The following is a 17,595-nucleotide window of genomic DNA, read 5'->3' as shown; positions in this document are numbered from 1 at the left end:
TTTTCGAAACCACTCCTTCGTTGCCCGGGCGGTGTGTTTGGGACCAGGACGACTGATCCGTGTAAAGGAAAGAATGAATGGGGCCATGTATCGTGAGATTTTGAGTGAAAACCTCCTTCCATCAGCAAGGGCATTGAAGATGAAACGTGGCTGGGTCTTTCAGCATGACAATGATCCCAAACACACCGCCCGGGCAACGAAGGAGTGGCTTCGTAAGAAGCATTTCAAGGTCCTGGAGTGGCCTAGCCAGTCTCCAGATCTCAACCCCATAGAAAATCTTTGGAGGGAGTTGAAAGTCCATGTTGTCCAGCAACAGCCCCAAAACATCACTGCTCTAGAGGAGATCTGCATGGAGGAATGGGCCAAAATACCAGCAAGTGTGTGAAAACCTTGTGAAGACTTACAGAAAACGTTTGACCTATGTCATTGCCAACAAAGGGTATATAACAAAGTATTGAGAAACTTTTGTTATTGACCAAATACTTATTTTCCACCATAATTTGCAAATAAAATCATTAAAGATCCTACGGGTGACCCGCTCCTGCAGGTTCATGCTCTACAACATTCGGAGAGTACGACCCTGCCTTACACAGGAAGCGGCACAGGTCCTAATCCAGGCACTTGTCATCTCCCGTCTGGACTACTGCAACTCGCTGTTGGCTGGCCTCCCTGCCTGTGCCATTAAACCCCTACAACTCATCCAGAATGCCGCAGCCCGTCTGGTGTTCAACCTTCCCAAGTTCTCTCACGTCACCCCCCTCCTCCGCACACTCCACTGGCTTCCAGTTGAAGCTCGCATCCGCTACAAGACCATGGTGCTTGCCTATGGAGCAGTGAGGGGAACGGCACCTCTGTACCTTCGGGCTCTGATCAGTCCCTACACCCAAACGAGGGCATTGCGTTCATCCACCTCTGGCCTGCTGGCTCCCCTTCCTCTGCGGAAGTATAGTTCCCGCTCAGCCCAGTCAAAACTGTTCGCTGCTCTGGCACCCCAATGGTGGAACAAGCTCCCTCACGACGCCAGGACAGCGGAGTCACTCACAACCTTCCGGAGACATTTGAAACCCCACCTCTTTAAGGAATACCTGGGATAGGATAAAGTAATCCTTCTACCCCCCCCCCCCCCCCAAAAAATTGTAAAGTGATTATCCCACTGGCTATAGGGTGAACGCACCAATTGGTGAGTCGCTCTGGATAAGAGCGTCTGCTAAATGACGTAAATGTGCCCTTGAGCAAGGCACTTAACCCTAATTGCTCCTGTAAGTCGCTCTGGATAAGAGCGTCTGCTAAATGACTAAAATGTAATGTAAATGTAATTTTCTGGATTTTTTTTCCTCATTTTGTTTGTCATAGTTGACGTGTACCTATGATGAAAATTACAGGCCTCTCTCATCTTTTTAAGTGGGAGAACTTGCACAATTGGTGGCTGACTAAATACTTTTTTCCCCCACTGTAAATACGTCTGCTAGAATCTTGACTAGAACCCAAAAAATTATCATATTACTCCAGTGGCTAGCCTCTCTACACTGGCTTCCTGTTAAGGCTAGAGCTGATTTCAAGGTTTTACTGCTAACCTACAAAGCATTACATGGACTTGTTCCTACCCATCTCTCTGATTTGGTCCTGCAGTACATACCTACACGTACGCTACGGTCACAAGACGCAGGCCTCCTTATTGTCCCTACAATTCCAAAGCAAACAGCTGGAGGCAGTGCGTTCTCTTATAGAGCTGCATTTTTATGGAATGGTCTGCCTATCCATGTGAGAGATGCAGACTTGGTCTTGACCTTTAAGTCATTACTGAAGACTAATCTCTTCAGTAGTCCTATGATTGAGTGTAGTTTGGCCCAGGGGTGCGAAGGTGAACGGCAAGTCACTGGAGTGACGAACTGCCCTTGCTGTCTCTGCCTGGCCGGCTCCCATCTCTCCACTGGGATTCTCTGCCTCTGACCCTATTACGAGGGCTGAGTCACTGGTTTCCTAGTGCTCATCCATGCCGTCCCTATAAGGGATGCTTCAAGTCGTGCCAGGCTTTCTTTGCTATACTCTACTTGAGTGGGTTGAGTCACTGACGTGATCTTCCTGTCCGGTTTTGCTCGGGCTTGTGCGGTGGAGGAGATCTTCGTGGGCTAGCCTTGGCTCAGGGTAGTAAGTTGATGGTCTGTTGATATCCCTCTAGTGGTGTTGGGGCTGTGCTTTGGCAAAGTGGGTGGGGTTATATCCTGTCTGGTTGGCCCAGTCCGGGGGTATCGTCGGACATGGCCACAGGGTCCCCCGACCCCCCGTCTCAGCCTCCAGCACCTGCTGTCTCGACCTCTGAATGGTCGGTTATGAAAAGCCAACTGACAACTCCTGAGGCGCTGACCTGTTGCACCCTCTACAACCACTGTGATTATTATTTGACCCTGCAGGTCATTTATGAACGTTTGAACATCTTGAAGAACGATCTGGCCTTAACGGCCATGTACTCAATCTCCACCCGGCACAGCCAGAAGAGGACTGGCCACCCCTCAGAGCCTGGTTCCTCTCTAGGTTTCTTCCTAGGTTCCTGCCTTTATATGGAGTTTTTCCTAGCCACCATGCTTCTACATCTGCATTGCTTGCGGTTTGGGGTTTCAGACTAAGTTTCTGTATAAGCACTTTGTGACATCTGCTGATGTAAAAAGGGCTTTATAAATCAATTTGATTTGTGGTTTAATCTGTGTTTGAAATTCACTGCTTGTCTGAGGGACCTTACATATAATTGTGTGGGGTACAGAGATGAGGTAATCATTCAAAAATCATGTTAAACCCTTTTATTGCAAACAAAGTAAGTCCATGCAACTTATGTGACTTGTTAGGCAAATTTGTACTCCTGAACTTATTCAGGCTCGCCATAACAAAGGGGTTGAATACTTATTGAATGAAGACATTTCAGCTTTTCATTTTTTATTAATTTGTAAAGATTTCTAAAAACATAATTCCACTTTGACATTATGGGGTATTGTGTGTAGGCCAGTGACAAAATCTCAATTTTTAATTCAGGCTGTAACAACAAAATGTGGAAGAAGTGAAGGTGTGAATACTTTCTGAAGGCAAATACTATGTTCAATCTAGGGGTGTGAACGTTTAAACGAAATTGGGATCCTTAACATTAAGAAGAATGTACACGCAGAAAGTAAACAGTGGGTCATTTTCTGCAACGACTAAGAGCGTTGAAGCGCAAGTCTCAACTTCCCTGCTGCTTTGGTGCCCTGGCTACCACGCTGTGAACAGCTTGAAGCTAACCTGTGCACATGTACAGATGTGTGACTGTGTGAGAGCGAAGTCTTGCATCTCGCTCATCTCAATATCCTAGCCTATTCATTGATGATAGGCCATGCTCTACTGAAGTTGCGAGACATTGCAAGCCAATAATATTGTGACATACAGCCTTCCATTGAGAGATACAGCATGGTTCTGACTGGTGGCCGTCCACGCACTCTCCGTCCCTCGCTAGCTTGCTATGAAAGATGCAAGCGTTCTCGAAAGTACGGCAACTAATCAGTCTCTGCCGTTCCAAAAATACTGAATCTTAGGAGTAGAATCTTGACACTCAGAAATGGTAGTCGACGTGCAAGAAGTCGAGGAATCAATTATTTTGGAGTCGACTTTCCACCACTACGTCATCGTCGTTAACAGTTTGAAAAATAGAGAAGAGAAAGGCAAGCGACAGCAATGAAGTCCTGTAATACTTTGAGAAGTTAAATGAGAAGGAAATTGAAGTAAAGTAGTACAGGTGCAATAGTTAACCATGTGAAAGGGACGTAACATGAGACCCAAACCATTGCTGGCAGCAGCATTGTGAATTCACATGGAATTATGAATTTTTATCATTTTAACAGAAAACTAGTTAAAATAAATAGCTGTTTAAACTTTAAGACTTGCTTTCCCATTTGTCACATCCCTAGTTCAAACATACTCTGGATGTTTTCCTATATGAAAAGGTAATGTTCAATCATACTCACGTCTATGATAAGGTACTCCACGGGAAGAGGCCGGGCTAGATATGTGATGTCGTTGCCAAATTTATCTTTGTCCTGTTGAGGGGAAGAACAACAATCAATGGAGAGAGAAATAGTAATACTGTAGCAAAAAACTGTGACACTCCATCTCTCTCCCTTTCTTTCTCTGCAGTGCTGTGATACGGGACAAGCAAGGGTCATGTCAACATGAAGGATGTCTATGCCCTATATGTCTGCTGCAGAGAGACAGAACATGAGAAAATTCATTCTGATCAGTAGCTAGGTCTCCTTCCAATTGCCGACGGATTTTCAAGTGAATGTTCTAAAATAGGCTAATTTTCCCACCAGAGACGTATTTCCATCAAATGTAATTGTTGGGGACAAAAGTCTGTGTGTATGATGTAGTGAACATAAAATAACTTTTGTGGTGAAATTCCCATGTACTGAATAAAAAATACAATTTAAATGGGTTTCCTATGTTTTTTCAACTCTACTGATGGTTTTATCACTAAACATGTTGCGCTATATAGCGAATGTGCCCACTCCGCTCTAGCCAACAGCCCGCAGATACAGTGCAGGTATAGCCTACATGATGAGATTATTATGGACAAACAAGCGAGATTATTTTACATTCGTCAAAAGGCAGCCAAGCATCGATCATCATGTCACCAGAATAAGACCCTCGATATTTACTGGAAAGGAACATCATGCTCAACACCCTGCACTTTCACCACCCTGTGAAGTTCATCATAACTTATTTCATCTGTAGCCTAATAAACTGCATGCTTTCGTAATGGGAGGATCACACACCATATCATCGTGTGACTCCAAGTTTACTTCGATATGATGGTTATTATATCAATATTTGCGCATTAAGGCGTTTCCACAGCCAATTTGCGCATAATACATTTTACCCACAAAAAGATCCCATCATGTCGAACAAACATTATCTGTCGGCATTTATACATTTGTCCTGAAACTTCCTGTTTCCATCACAGATGTCGTGGTTCATTTTTTATACGGTAGGACTTTCATTGCATAAAAACTGTAGATGAAAACATGGTTAGTAATAGAAATAAAAGTGCAGAAAACATGTTGGCTCACTATTTAAAATTAAGATGAGAACAAGCTATAGGATGAAAAATACTGGAGTTATTGCACAGGTACAGCCGACTAGCGCTAGCTAACGCTACCTAGCAAAAATAAACAATCAATACTCCAAAATAATAATCGCAATGTAACGGCATATCGATTTTTCCCCCAACACTATTGGCAAGCTCCATTTATTCATACTCTAGCCACATCCATTTAACTGATCTACTGAATCTCTTAATTGAAGCATAATACATGTCATCAATCAAGCATGTCAACAGTTGCTCCTTTAGTTTTTAGCAAAAATGAAATGTTTGGTGCTCTAAAATAACAAATGGTCTGTTAGTGGTGAGAAAGGTACTTCCTTTGAGTGCAGTGTGTTTCAGAGTTGATTGAGTTTTGAGAAGTTCAGACAGTCTAAGAACGTGTGTGTGTTCCTGTACCTTGTAGAAGACGTCCGGTACGTACTGCTCCGTGCTGGACTCTTTAGCGTAGCCCAGCTCGGGGGCGTCTCGGCAGGGCAGTAGGCACTCGTCTCTCACCAGGGCCATGCACTGGTTAGACACCTGGTAACCCTCAAAGTGCACCTGGTTATCAGGACCACCTGGCGGGTAACACACAGAGTCCGACTGGGGGTTGATACCACCGTTGGTCAACGACCATAGGATTTGCTTCCTATATTTCTGTAATTTATAACCTATATGTGATGATGCTGTACTGTTGAGTTTGAGAGAAGATGCAAGACGAATTTCTCGAAATGGACACAAATAAATGATTAAATACGAGTGGCAAGACGATTATCACAAGATCAGGTAATGCCAATCATCACTCAATGTTATGTAAACAGATTGCTCTTTTAGAAAGTAGTGCAAGCCAAGGCTAGCTATGTATACACACACAGTGCATTCGGAAAGTATTCAGACCCCTTCACTTTTTCCACATTTTGTTACGTTTCAGCCTAATTCTAAAACTGATTAAATTGTTTTTTTCCTTCATCAATCTACACACAATACCCCATAATGACAAAGCAAAAAACAGGTTTAGACATTTTTTCAAATTTATATTTAAAAAAAACACCTGGAAAGATCACATTTACATAAGTATTTAGACCCTTTACTCAGTACTTTGTTGAAGCACCTTTGGCAGCGATTACAGTCTCTAATCTTCTTGGGTATGATGCTACAAGCTTGGCACACCTGTATTTGGGGAGTTTCTCCCATTGTTCTCTGCAGATCCTCTCAATCTCTGTCAGGTTGGATGGGGAGCGTCGCTGCATAGCTATTTTCAGGTCTCTCCAGAGTTGTTCGGTCAGGTTCAAGTCCGGGCTCTGGCTGGGCCACTCAAGGACATTCAGAGACTTGTCCCGAAGCCACTCCTGCGTTGTCTTGGCTGTGTGCTTAGGGTCGTTGTCCTGTTGGAAGGTGAACCTTCACCCCAGTCTGAGGTCCTGAGCGCTCTGGAGCAGGTTTTCATCAAGGATCTCTCTGGACTATGCTCTGTTCATCTTTCCCTCGATCCTGACTAGTCTCCCAGTCCTTGACACTGAAAAACATCCCCACAGCATGAGGCTACCACCACCATGCTTCACCGTAGGGATGGTGCCAGGTTTCCTCCAGACGTGACGGTTGGCATTCAGGCCAAAGAGTTCATTCTTGGTTTCATCAGACCAGAGAATCTTGTTTCTCATTGTCTGAGAGTCCTTAAGGTGCCTTTTGGCAAACTCCAAGCGGGCTGTCATGTGCCTTTAACTGAGGAGTGGGTTCCATCTGGCAACTCTACCATAAAGGCCTGATTGGTGGAGAGCTGCAGAGATGGTTGTCCTTCTGGAAGGTTCTCCCATCTCCACAGAGGAACTCTGGAGCTCTGTCAGAGTGACCATCGGGTTCTTGGCCACCTCCCTGACCAAGGCCCTTCTCCCCCGGTTGCTCAGTTTGGCCAGGCAGCCAGCTCTAGGAAGAGTCTTGGTGGTTCCAAACTTCTTCCATTTAAGAATGATGGAGGCCACTGTGTTCTTGTGGACCTTCAATGCTGCAGAATTTTTTTTGGTACCCTTCCCCAGATATGTGCCTCGACACAATCCTGTCTCGGAGCTCTACGGACAATTCCCTCGACCTCATGGCTTGGTTTTTGCTCTGCCATGCACTGTCAACTGTGGGACCTTATATAGACAGGTGTGTGCCATTCCAAATCATGTCCAATCAATTGAATTTACCACAGGTGGACTCCAAGTTGTAGAAACATAAAGGATGTTCAATGGAAACAGGATGCACCTGAACTCAATTTCGAGTCTCATAGCAACGGGTCTGAGTACTTATGTAAATAAGGTTTTTTATTTTTTATTTGCTAAAATCTCTAAAAACCGTTTTTCGCTTTGTCATTATGGGGTATTGTGTGTGGATTGATGAGAACATTTTTTATTTAATCAATTTTAGAATAAGGCTGTAAATGTAACAAAATGTGGAAAAAGAATACTTTCCGAATGCACTGTAATATACTGTATATAAAAACAAATAATGTTTTATTGAAAATGTGTTGTTTTACAGGGTCAGCCATAGAGCAAATTAGGGTTAAGTGGCTTGCCCAAGGGCACATCGACAGATTTTTCATCTTGCCAGCTCAGGTATTCAAACCAGCAACCTTTCGGTCACTGGCCCAACGATCTAACCGCTAGGCTACCTGCCGCCCTAAAGTCAGAAGCAACTCGGGCACATCTACACATGCTTTTGGTGTGGTAGTATTCTGTTGTAGAAGTGAGCCATAGATAGCCTGTGTACCTGTGGCCACCACAGTGATAAACTTGGACCCGAAGTGTCCGTCGGGTGAGAGTCTGCAGGGATTAGACTGTTGGTTCTGGAAGTGTCCAGCTGTGATGCACTCCTCTGCACTCAGGAAGTACGAGTCCTACACAGACAAGATAAAACATTTTAAATGATCAAAGAAATAAAGAAGTCAGAGATATTTCAGCTTTGTCCACCTAGAGAAGTCTGTATTCGTTCACAAAACTAATGCTTTAGAAACAGTCACAAGGTGTTAGGCTATTCCCTGGTTTTTGGCTATTCTGGTTTACAGGTTAAAGTGCTTGTCCGGGCAGGGTAGGGATGTGTTCTCTCACCTTGTTCCTGGTGTATTTAACTGTTCCTATCCTGGTGTCCTCAGAGAGCAGGTCAGTGAATATCCACCCCACCTACAGCACAGACAACACAGGAAGACAGTCAAACTTGAATAATCTTTATGAGTACCAATTTAGTGCGGCGGCGGCACTCCCAGCCTCGGACCCCACGGCGGCGCGCGCAACACCCACACTGCTCAGATCATAGGCAAATGCACCCTTTTCCACCCCTAATAATGTTGGCAGAAGACTGCCTCAGTAGAAATGGTAGGCAAAAGACTGTTTTGGGTACTTGGTAATTGGATTCTCTTCAGTAGCTAACTATAAATAACTTTCAATGTACAGTCAGGGCTCTCCCTAGAATTTTCTGAGAAGGTGGTGCTGATGTAGACCTAAGGTTGGGTAGGGGTGAGGTCCGGAGGGGGTCACTGACTCCGTCAGGAAGTTGGAGCATTTACCTTTTTTTTCATATGTAACTGCAATTTCCTTAAAATTACATCAAACAATGTAGCCAAATCAGTAGTCTAGAGTTTGATCCTGAATGAAATTGAGGTGGAAATCCACTTTTTTGAACTGAAAGACGATGGCTAGAGCTTACCCATGATGTTGCACAACGATTTAAGTCAATAAGTCAACGTTTTAGTCAAAGTATGATATATTTGGCCTTGAATTGACAAATCCGAACCACCCACATCGTCCAAATCCGTGTGAATGCGGTTTATTTTCTTTGATATGACATACAAATTCTTTAAGCCAGTTTGAGGGCTGTGTTTTATTTGAATGTTACCACCAACCAGCATGGCATTGTTTATTAAATCAGAAAGATGAGCCAAACAGCCTTGTGTCCACTTGGCCACCTGAGCCATGGAGCAAATTAAAATGTGGTGGTGCAAACTTAATTGGATAATTAGTCAATTTTCACTTGTTTTTTAGCTAGTCTGTATTTAAAAAATATGTCAATACACTCAGTGTACAAAACATTAGGAACATCGTCCTAATATTGAGTTGCACCCCCTTTTGCCCTCAGAACAGTGGTCCTCTGTAGCTCAGCTGGTAGAGCACGGCGCTTTTAACGCCACGGTAGTGGGTTCGATCCCCGGGACCACCCATACACAAAAATTGATGCACGCACGACTGTAAGTCGCTTTGGATAAAAGCGTCTGCTAAATGGCATATTATTATATTATTATTATTATTTATTTAGAACAGCCTCAATTCGTTGGGGCATGGAAAGTGGTCCAGCATCCCTGTTGAACATGTTGACTCCAATGCTTCCCACGGTTGAGTCAAGTTGGCTGGATGTCCTTTGGGTGGTGGACCATTCTTGATACACAAGGGGAAAACTGTTGAGTGTGAAAAACCCAGCAGCATTGCAGTTCTTACCCTCTGAAAGGCACACATACACAATACATGTCTCAATGGTCTCAAGGCTTAAAAATCCTTCTTTATCCTGTCTCCCCCCTTCATCTACACTGATTGAAGTAAATTTAACAGATGACATCAATATGGGATCATAGCTTTCACCTGAATTCACCTGGTCAGTCTCATGGAAGGGGTAGGTGTTCCTAATGTTTTGTGCACTCAGTGTATATCTGACCATTTCATAAATGGTATAATTGTGTGATATGATAGCATTTTGCAAACCCGCACCCCGTCGCCCCAAGATGTATGGTTTTGACCACTAAAGTTTTGCTTCACTACACGCTCCACTGCTTTGATTGGTGTAACGTTAGCTAGACCACAAGTGTCTATCCAGATAATTAAAAGGCAACAGCGAAAGAAAATTCAAGGAACTTGTTACAGCCTGAATTCAAAATTGATTAAATTGTTATTTTTCCCCCTCACCCATCTACACACAATACCCCATCATGACAAAGTCAAAATATTTTTTGAAATGTTATGAAAATGAAATACAGAAATCTCATTTACATAAGTATTAACACCCCTTTGCTATGACACTCCAAATTGAGCTCCGGTGCACCACATTTCCTTTGATCATCCTTGAGATGTCACAACAACTTGATTGGAGTCCACCTGTGGCCAATTAAATTGTTTGGACTTTATATTATTTAGAAAGAAACACCTGTCTATATGAGGTCCCACAGTTGATGGTGCATGTCAGAGCAGAAACTATACCACAAAGTCCAAGGAAATGTCTGTAGATTTCCAACATATAATTGTGATGAGACATATCTGGGAAAGTGTATAAAACAATTTCTGGAGTGTTTAAAGTTGCCAAGAGCACAGTGGTCTCCATCTTCGGGAAATTGAAAGAATATGGAACTACCCACTCTGCCTAGAGCTGGCTGTCCGACCAAACTGAGCAACTGGGCGGGAGGTGACCAAGAATCCAATGAACACTGACAAAACTACAGAGTTCCTTGGCTGAGATGGGAGAACCTTCCAGAAGGACAACAGTCTCTACAGCACTTCACCAATTCGGGCTTTATGGGAGAGTGGAAGGCACATGACAGCACGCCTGGAGTTTGCAAAAAGGCATGTGAAAGACAAAAGACATAAGATTACGAGGTCTGATGTGACAAAATTGTAACTCTTTGGCCTGAATGCAAAGCACTATGTCTGGAGAAAACCCGTCACACCATCCCTACCGTGAAGCATGGCGGTGGCAGCATAATGCATTGGGGATGCTTTTCAGCGGCAGGGACTAGGAGACTGGTCAGGATAAAGGGAACAATGAATGGAGCTAAACACAGGCAAATCCTTGACCCTTATTGAGAACCTGCTTCAGTGCAAACGACAGACTGGGGGCGAAGATTTACATTCCAACAGGACAATAACCCCAAAAGCACACAACCAAAGCAATGCTGGAATGGCTTCAGAACAAGAATGTGAAAGTCCTTGAGTGGCCCAGCCAAAGCCCAGACTCGAATCCCATTGAAAATCTGTGGAAAGAGTTGAAGGTTGCTGTTTGCCGCCGCTCCCCAACTAACTTATCAGAGCTTGAGGAAATCAGCAAGGAAGAAAATCCCCAAATCCAGATGTGCACAGCTGATACAGACATACCAAAGAAAACTCAAAGCTCTAATCGCTGCAAAAAGTGCTTCTACAAAGTATTGACTCAGGGGTATGAATACTTATGTAAATGAGATATTTCTGTATTTCATTTTCAATAAATTGTTGTGTGTAGATAGATGGGTGACTTTTTTATTTTGAATTCAGGCTGTAAGAACAAAATGCGGAATAAGTCAAGGGGTATGAATACTTTCTGAAGGCACTGGACGTCATCTGTGGCGTGCATCATCAGCCTGCCAGCAGCCTACCTGTTGCACCTTTGGTAGGTAGGCTGTAGAAAAACACATCATCCATCTTTCAATAGTTATCCATATTACCAGAGCTTCATCCTATTCATTCTGACTATTTCTGTGGCGGATTCGCTGGCGTGATTTATGGAAGATGCCAAAACATTGGAGTTAATAATAGATAGTGGCGTCAAAGATAGGCCAGTGGTTTCCATCTGCGGGGAAGTTTGCTTATGACAAATCCAGCTCCAGAACCAGCCATAGAGCCAGCTGGCTAATCTTTTGAATAAGGTGTAGTGCTTGACTCACATATACCATTTTGGAAAATACATTTGGCAAACAGTTTGTCCTCCACCATTGTCCCTACCCCGGTTGAGTCAAAAACCAGAGAACCCATGCTGGTTGTGTAAGCTCTACACATTACACATATGGAAGCTGTTTAAGCCATCATCCTGTGAAGACTAAGGAATCCTGAGAATTGATTAGAGCATCATGGCCTGAGAGAAAGAAGCTGCATCCCAAATAGTCAAAAGCAGTGCAGACTTTATAGGGAATAAGGTGCCATTAGGGATGCAGACAGAGACCCTCCACCCATCGATGTCTCTGGCCAGTGGGTTGGGTTGGGCTGTACTGGCCAGTCAGACTAGACAGGCGCAGGCTATCCTGTCTGTAGCCTCCTGAGTTTACTGCTTGAACCCAGATGTTCCTCTTTACCTCTATCCTGACAGGAAGGAGTTAGGTGGTGGAGGTGGGGAAGGATAGACTGTTTAGTTTAGTTGTGACGTCCAGGGGTTGCGTTAGAGTTCAGAAATCTGCATTTTAAACCATTTTACCTGTGTTTTATATTGAAAATCAACAGTGTTTTTTTGCTTCAATAGAGTGAAACTATAGTTTTTCTTCACAGAAAATACATCAGTGCAACACATTCGGCAGAAAATAGCTTCCTTTTCATCAGATGACAATTGAAGTGCAACACTATTTGGCTAGCAGCCACACAAGTAAATGAGCTTACAATGAAAAAGAAATGTATTTTTTGGCAAACACGATGCACGGCCATTATATAATTTTTTAACCCCGTTTTTCTCCCCAACTTCGATCTAGTCTCATCGCTGCAACCTCCCAATGGGCTCGGGAGGCGAAGGTCGAGTCATGTGTCCTCCGAAACATGACCCGCCAAACCGCGCTTCTTAACACCCGCCCGCTTAACCCGGAAGCCAGCTGCACCAATGTGTCGGAGGAAACACTGTTCAACTGACGACCAAAGTCAGCCTGCAGGCGCCCGGGCCGCCACAAGTAGTCGCTAGAGCGCGATGAGCCAAGTAAAGCCCCCCCGGCCAAACCCTCCTCTAACACGGACGACGCTGGGCCAATTGTGTGCCGCCCTATGGGACTCCCGATCACGGTTGTGAGACGCCTCAAGCACTGCGATGCAGTGCCTTAGACCGCTGCGCCACTCGCAAATCGGGAGGCTCTGCCCATCATATTTCTAATGTTTATGATAGAAAGAATGTAGCCAGCTACATTTCCAAATGTTTTGCTTGAAGTTACCCTTGAATTTTACCAAAGAAAAGTTGGCTACACTGAGAAAAGTACTGGAGAAAAGTAGCTACACATCAGTGTGCTGTCTGAACTCTCATCCGAGTGGAGAAGTGCGTTGTGCGTTGTATCTTTTTATTCCTTTGTGAAAAATGCAGAATTCTGCATTAACGCGACGTCTAAGTCTAAAGTTACACCATATAAACCAGGGTGGATGTATATTACAGAGCACAATCTTAGTGTCTTGACCAGGGTTGGGGTCAATTCTATTCCAATTCAGTCAATTTAACTGAATTCATAGTGATATGGAGTGAAGGGAGGTTGACAACCGAATCTAGAATAGCTCAAATAAAGTCAATAGTATAAATTAGTGGTTTCGTCTAACCTTACGCAGGCCCAGCTTAGCTGCGATCTCCTCTACGGCTGCAGCTTTAGGGTCCTCCACCAGCTCCAGACTGTTCTGGGTGGCAATCTAATGGACAGAGGAATTCACAACAGTTAAAACTAAACAAACCATTAAATATAACACATCTAGGATTAACATTATTTCAGAAAAAGTACACAATCTTACAGTAATTCTATCACAGACTTAAAGATGAACTCTGGGATCTTAAGCACAACAAATTCATAGCATATTGCACAAATTGCTACACTTGTGAGAAACAAGTTTTGGTTTATTTTATTCCCTTTCGTCAATTTAGTCATTGTCTTTTGTTTGGAGCGCTCCTGTCAATGTTGAGTTGCTCATAGAAGTAGGCCTATAGGCTACCTGGCCTGCGCGCAAATGTAGGCATATAAATGTGCCCATTTGGGGATCTGATAGTATTTCTGATTGGCTTAACGCACCACCACTAATGACTAATTTTGCAATTTGCCTAATTAGCAACAGATCACACAAATTGCAAAATTCGTAACCTATCACACGAAATGGACAATGTAGTACACAATTGGATGATGTAGAACACAAAAAACAGGGACCTGTTTTGGGTCGTGAGCACCACTTTCATAACTACTGGCTGAAACTATACAAAAGTTCGAGAGTTCATCTTTAAATAATCAGTTCATTGCATACATCCATTTATTTATTATGCTATTGGAGACAACTGCTCCTGCAAAAGCAGCATTTTATCACTGTCCAACACACCATTGAACGTGAACTTACTGCCATCCTGTGGCTAACCAACCTTACTACATCTACAACTCACACTAACAAGCCACTGGACTGACTCCCGAGAGAGCAGAGCACTCACCTGCGGGGGTTCGTAGATGGCAGCGACCTCCGCTCGGATGGCCAGAGGGATGTCTTTGTGCTCGGTGTACCTGCCGTACAGGTAGCCCATCCTCTGGCTGCCCGTCTTCCTCCAGAAGTCCAGGAAACGGTCTGCGATGGTGTGGTTCTCAAACATGATGTTGTCGATATGCCTGTATTTCTGTTAGCAGGGATGAGGCGGGTTATAAAAATCACCATCTCCATTAGGTATGAGTAGTGACTGAGAAATCTCCCGTGGCGCATTTCAATAGTTTAAATTGGATTCCTCTCGTCATCTCCTTCTCTTAATCTGAACTGATGTGAATGTAAATGAAGCCAAGGAGAGGAGACAAGGAGAGGAAGCCACTTTAGAATACTGAGATGGACCCTTGGCAGCAAAGGGGAGTATTGAGATGGACCCTTGGGAACAAGAAGGAGAGAGTTATGGGGCGTACTTGTCTGTTGAGGGTGATGGCGCTGGGCTGGCATTTGGTGCAGATCCCCTCTGGCCAGGGAGGGTGGCCCTCACAGCCTGACTTGATCTTACAGCTGATGTTCTCCAGGGCCACAAACTTCCCTCTGTAGAGGAAAATAGGTTTTAAATAAAGACAAAGAGCTTGTGGATGTGGCCAATTCTCCTGCTAGGGAAGTGAAGAGTGCATAGGCTGGTCCCAGATCTGTTTGTGCAATCTTGCCAACTTCTATGGAAGTGGTCATGCCAAACATGTTACCAAGAAAGCACAGACAGGTCTGGGACCAGGCTACAGAACATCTGGTGCCACTCACTTGTCAGCGCCTCCTGTCAGCTTACGGATGTAGGCGTGGAATGACATGTGCTTGACAGGCGGGTCTAGATGGCTCAAGTACTCTTCGTCAAAAGGCTGGCAGCCAGAGGTAACAATTCAATTTACAGCAAAGAAGTAAACCTGACATGTAAACCACAATTTTAAAGTAAATAGTACTAGTTGGACGAATGAAGGTGGCAAGAACACTTACCTCTAGTGGTACGCAGTGCACACACTTTCCCATCGATCCATGTCGACACCTGAAACAAGATAAAAACTGAATCAATACACTGATACAATTGAATGCCTTAATACAATAATATAACTAGCTACATTCTATAAAGCTGTGTATCTCTTACACCTGTGGATCTCTGTTCCTGTAGATCTTTGCTTCCATACAACATACACGAAGTCTATGAAATATCTTACAACTGTGGATCTCTGTTCCTTTAGACTACAGGAGGTTAGTGGCACCTTAATTGGGGAGGATGGGCTCGTGGTAATGGCTTTTAAGATATATATATATATATATATATATACACACACACAGTGAGGGAAAAAAGTATTTGATCCCCTGCTGATTTTGTACGTTTGCCCACTGACAAAGACATGATCCGTGTATATTTTTTTATTTCACCTTTATTTAACCAGGTAAGCCAGTTGAGAACAGGTTCTCATTTACAACTGCGACCTGGCCAAGATAAAGCATAGTAGTGCAATAAAACAACAACACAGAGTTACATATGGGGTAAAAAACATAAAGTCAGAAATACAACAGAAAATATATATACAGTGTGTGCAAATGTAGCAAGTTATGGAGGTAAGGCAATAAATAGGCTATAGTGCAGAATAATTACAATAGTATTAACACTGGAATGCTAGATGTGCAAGAGATTATGTGCAAATAGAGATACTGGGGTGCAAATGAGCAAAATAAATAACAATATAGGGATGAGGTAGTTGGGTGGGCTAATTTCAGATGGGCTGTGTACAGGTGCAGTGATCGGTAAGGTGCTCTGACAACTGATGCTTAAAGTTATTGAGGGAGATAAGAGTCTCCAGCTTCAGAGATTTTTGCAATTCGTTCCAGTCATTGGCAGCAGAGAACTGGAAGGAATGGCGGCCAAAGGAGGTGTTGGCTTTGGGAATGACCAGTGAGATATACCTGCTGGAGCGCAGACTACGGGTGGGTGCTGCTATGGTGACCAATGAGCTAAGATAAGGCGGGGATTTGCCTAGCAGTGATTTATAGATGGCCTGGAGCCAGTGGGTTTGACGACGAACATGTAGTGAGGACCAGCCAACAAGAGCGTACAGGTCACAGTGGTGGGTAGTGTATGGGGCTTTGGAGACAAAACGGATGGCACTGTGATAGACTACCTCCAATTTGCTGAGTAGAGTGTTGGAGGCTATTTTGTAAATGACATCGCCGAAGTCAAGGATCGGTAGGATAGTCAGTTTTACGAGGGCATGTTTGGCAGCATGAGTGAAGGAGGCTTTGTTGCGAAATAGGAAGCCGATTCTAGATTTAACTTTGGATTGGAGATTCTTTATGTGAGTCTGGAAGTTGAGTTTACAGTCTAACCAGACACCTAGGTATTTGTAGTTGTCCACATACTCTAGGTCAGACCCGTCGAGAGTGGTGATTCTAGTCGGGTGGGCGGGTGCCAGCAGCGTTCGATTGAAAAGCATGCATTTAGTTTTACTAGTGTTTAAGAGCAGTTGGAGGCTACTGAAGGATTGTTGTATGGCATTGAAGCTCGTTTGGAGGTTTGTTAACACAGTGTCCAATGAAGGGCCAGATGTATACAAAATGGTGTCGTCTGCGTAGAGGTGGATCTGAGAGTCACCAGCAGCAAGAGCGACATCATTGATATACACGGAGAAAAGTGTCGGCCCAAGAATTGAACCCTGTGGCACCCCCATAGAGACTGCCATAGGTCCAGACATGTATAATTTTAATGGTAGGTTTATTTGAACAGTGAGAGACAGAATAACAAAAAAAATCCAGAAAAACAAATGTCAAAAATGTTATAAATTGATTTGCATTTTAATGAGGGAAATAAGTATTTGACCCCCTCTCAATCAGAAAGATTTCTGGCTCCCAGGTGTCTTTTATACAGGTAACGAGCTGAGATTAGAAGCACACTCTTAAAAGGAAATAAGTATTTGACCCCTCTGCAAAACATGACTTAGTACTTGGTGGCAAAACCCTTGTTGGCAATCACAGAGGTCAGACGTTTCTTGTAGTTGGCCACCAGGTTTGCACACATCTCAGGAGGGATTTTGTCCCACTCCTCTTTGCAGATCTTCTCCAAGTCATTAAGGTTTCGAGGCTGACGTTTGGCAACTCGAACCTTCAGCTCTCTCCACAGATTTTCTATGGGATTAAGGTCTGGAGACTGGCTAGGCCACTCCAGGACCTTAATGTGCTTCTTCTTGAGCCACTCCTTTGTTGCCTTGGCCGTGTGTTTTGGGTCATTGTCATGCTGGAATACCCAGCCACAACCCATTTTCAATGCCCTGGCTGAGGGAAGGAGGTTCTCACCCAAGATTTAACGGTACATGGCCCCGTCCATCG

General features: G+C 43.9%; 1 protein-coding gene across 1 annotated transcript in view; it reads right to left on the bottom strand.

Moving 5' to 3' along the window:
• nploc4 (NPL4 homolog, ubiquitin recognition factor) overlaps positions 1-17,595 on the bottom strand; it is a 55,468-nt gene that overhangs the window by 22,519 nt on the left and 15,354 nt on the right. The window contains exons 5-13 of the mRNA XM_084169252.1: positions 15,226-15,274; positions 15,016-15,110; positions 14,685-14,808; positions 14,231-14,410; positions 13,366-13,452; positions 8,188-8,259; positions 7,850-7,976; positions 5,519-5,679; positions 3,987-4,058 (exon numbers count right to left, since the gene is read on the bottom strand). Of these exons, the coding sequence (XP_084025378.1) occupies positions 3,987-4,058; positions 5,519-5,679; positions 7,850-7,976; positions 8,188-8,259; positions 13,366-13,452; positions 14,231-14,410; positions 14,685-14,808; positions 15,016-15,110; positions 15,226-15,274 (967 nt within the window). The remainder of the gene's footprint in view (positions 1-3,986; positions 4,059-5,518; positions 5,680-7,849; positions 7,977-8,187; positions 8,260-13,365; positions 13,453-14,230; positions 14,411-14,684; positions 14,809-15,015; positions 15,111-15,225; positions 15,275-17,595) is intronic.

The sequence above is a fragment of the Coregonus lavaretus genome (genome assembly GCF_964263955.1).
Source record: "Coregonus lavaretus genome assembly, chromosome: 1".
Taxonomy (NCBI): domain Eukaryota; kingdom Metazoa; phylum Chordata; class Actinopteri; order Salmoniformes; family Salmonidae; genus Coregonus; species Coregonus lavaretus.
The sequence above is the reverse complement of the archived record's forward strand: the minus strand, read 5'-3'. Positions and strand labels throughout refer to the sequence as shown.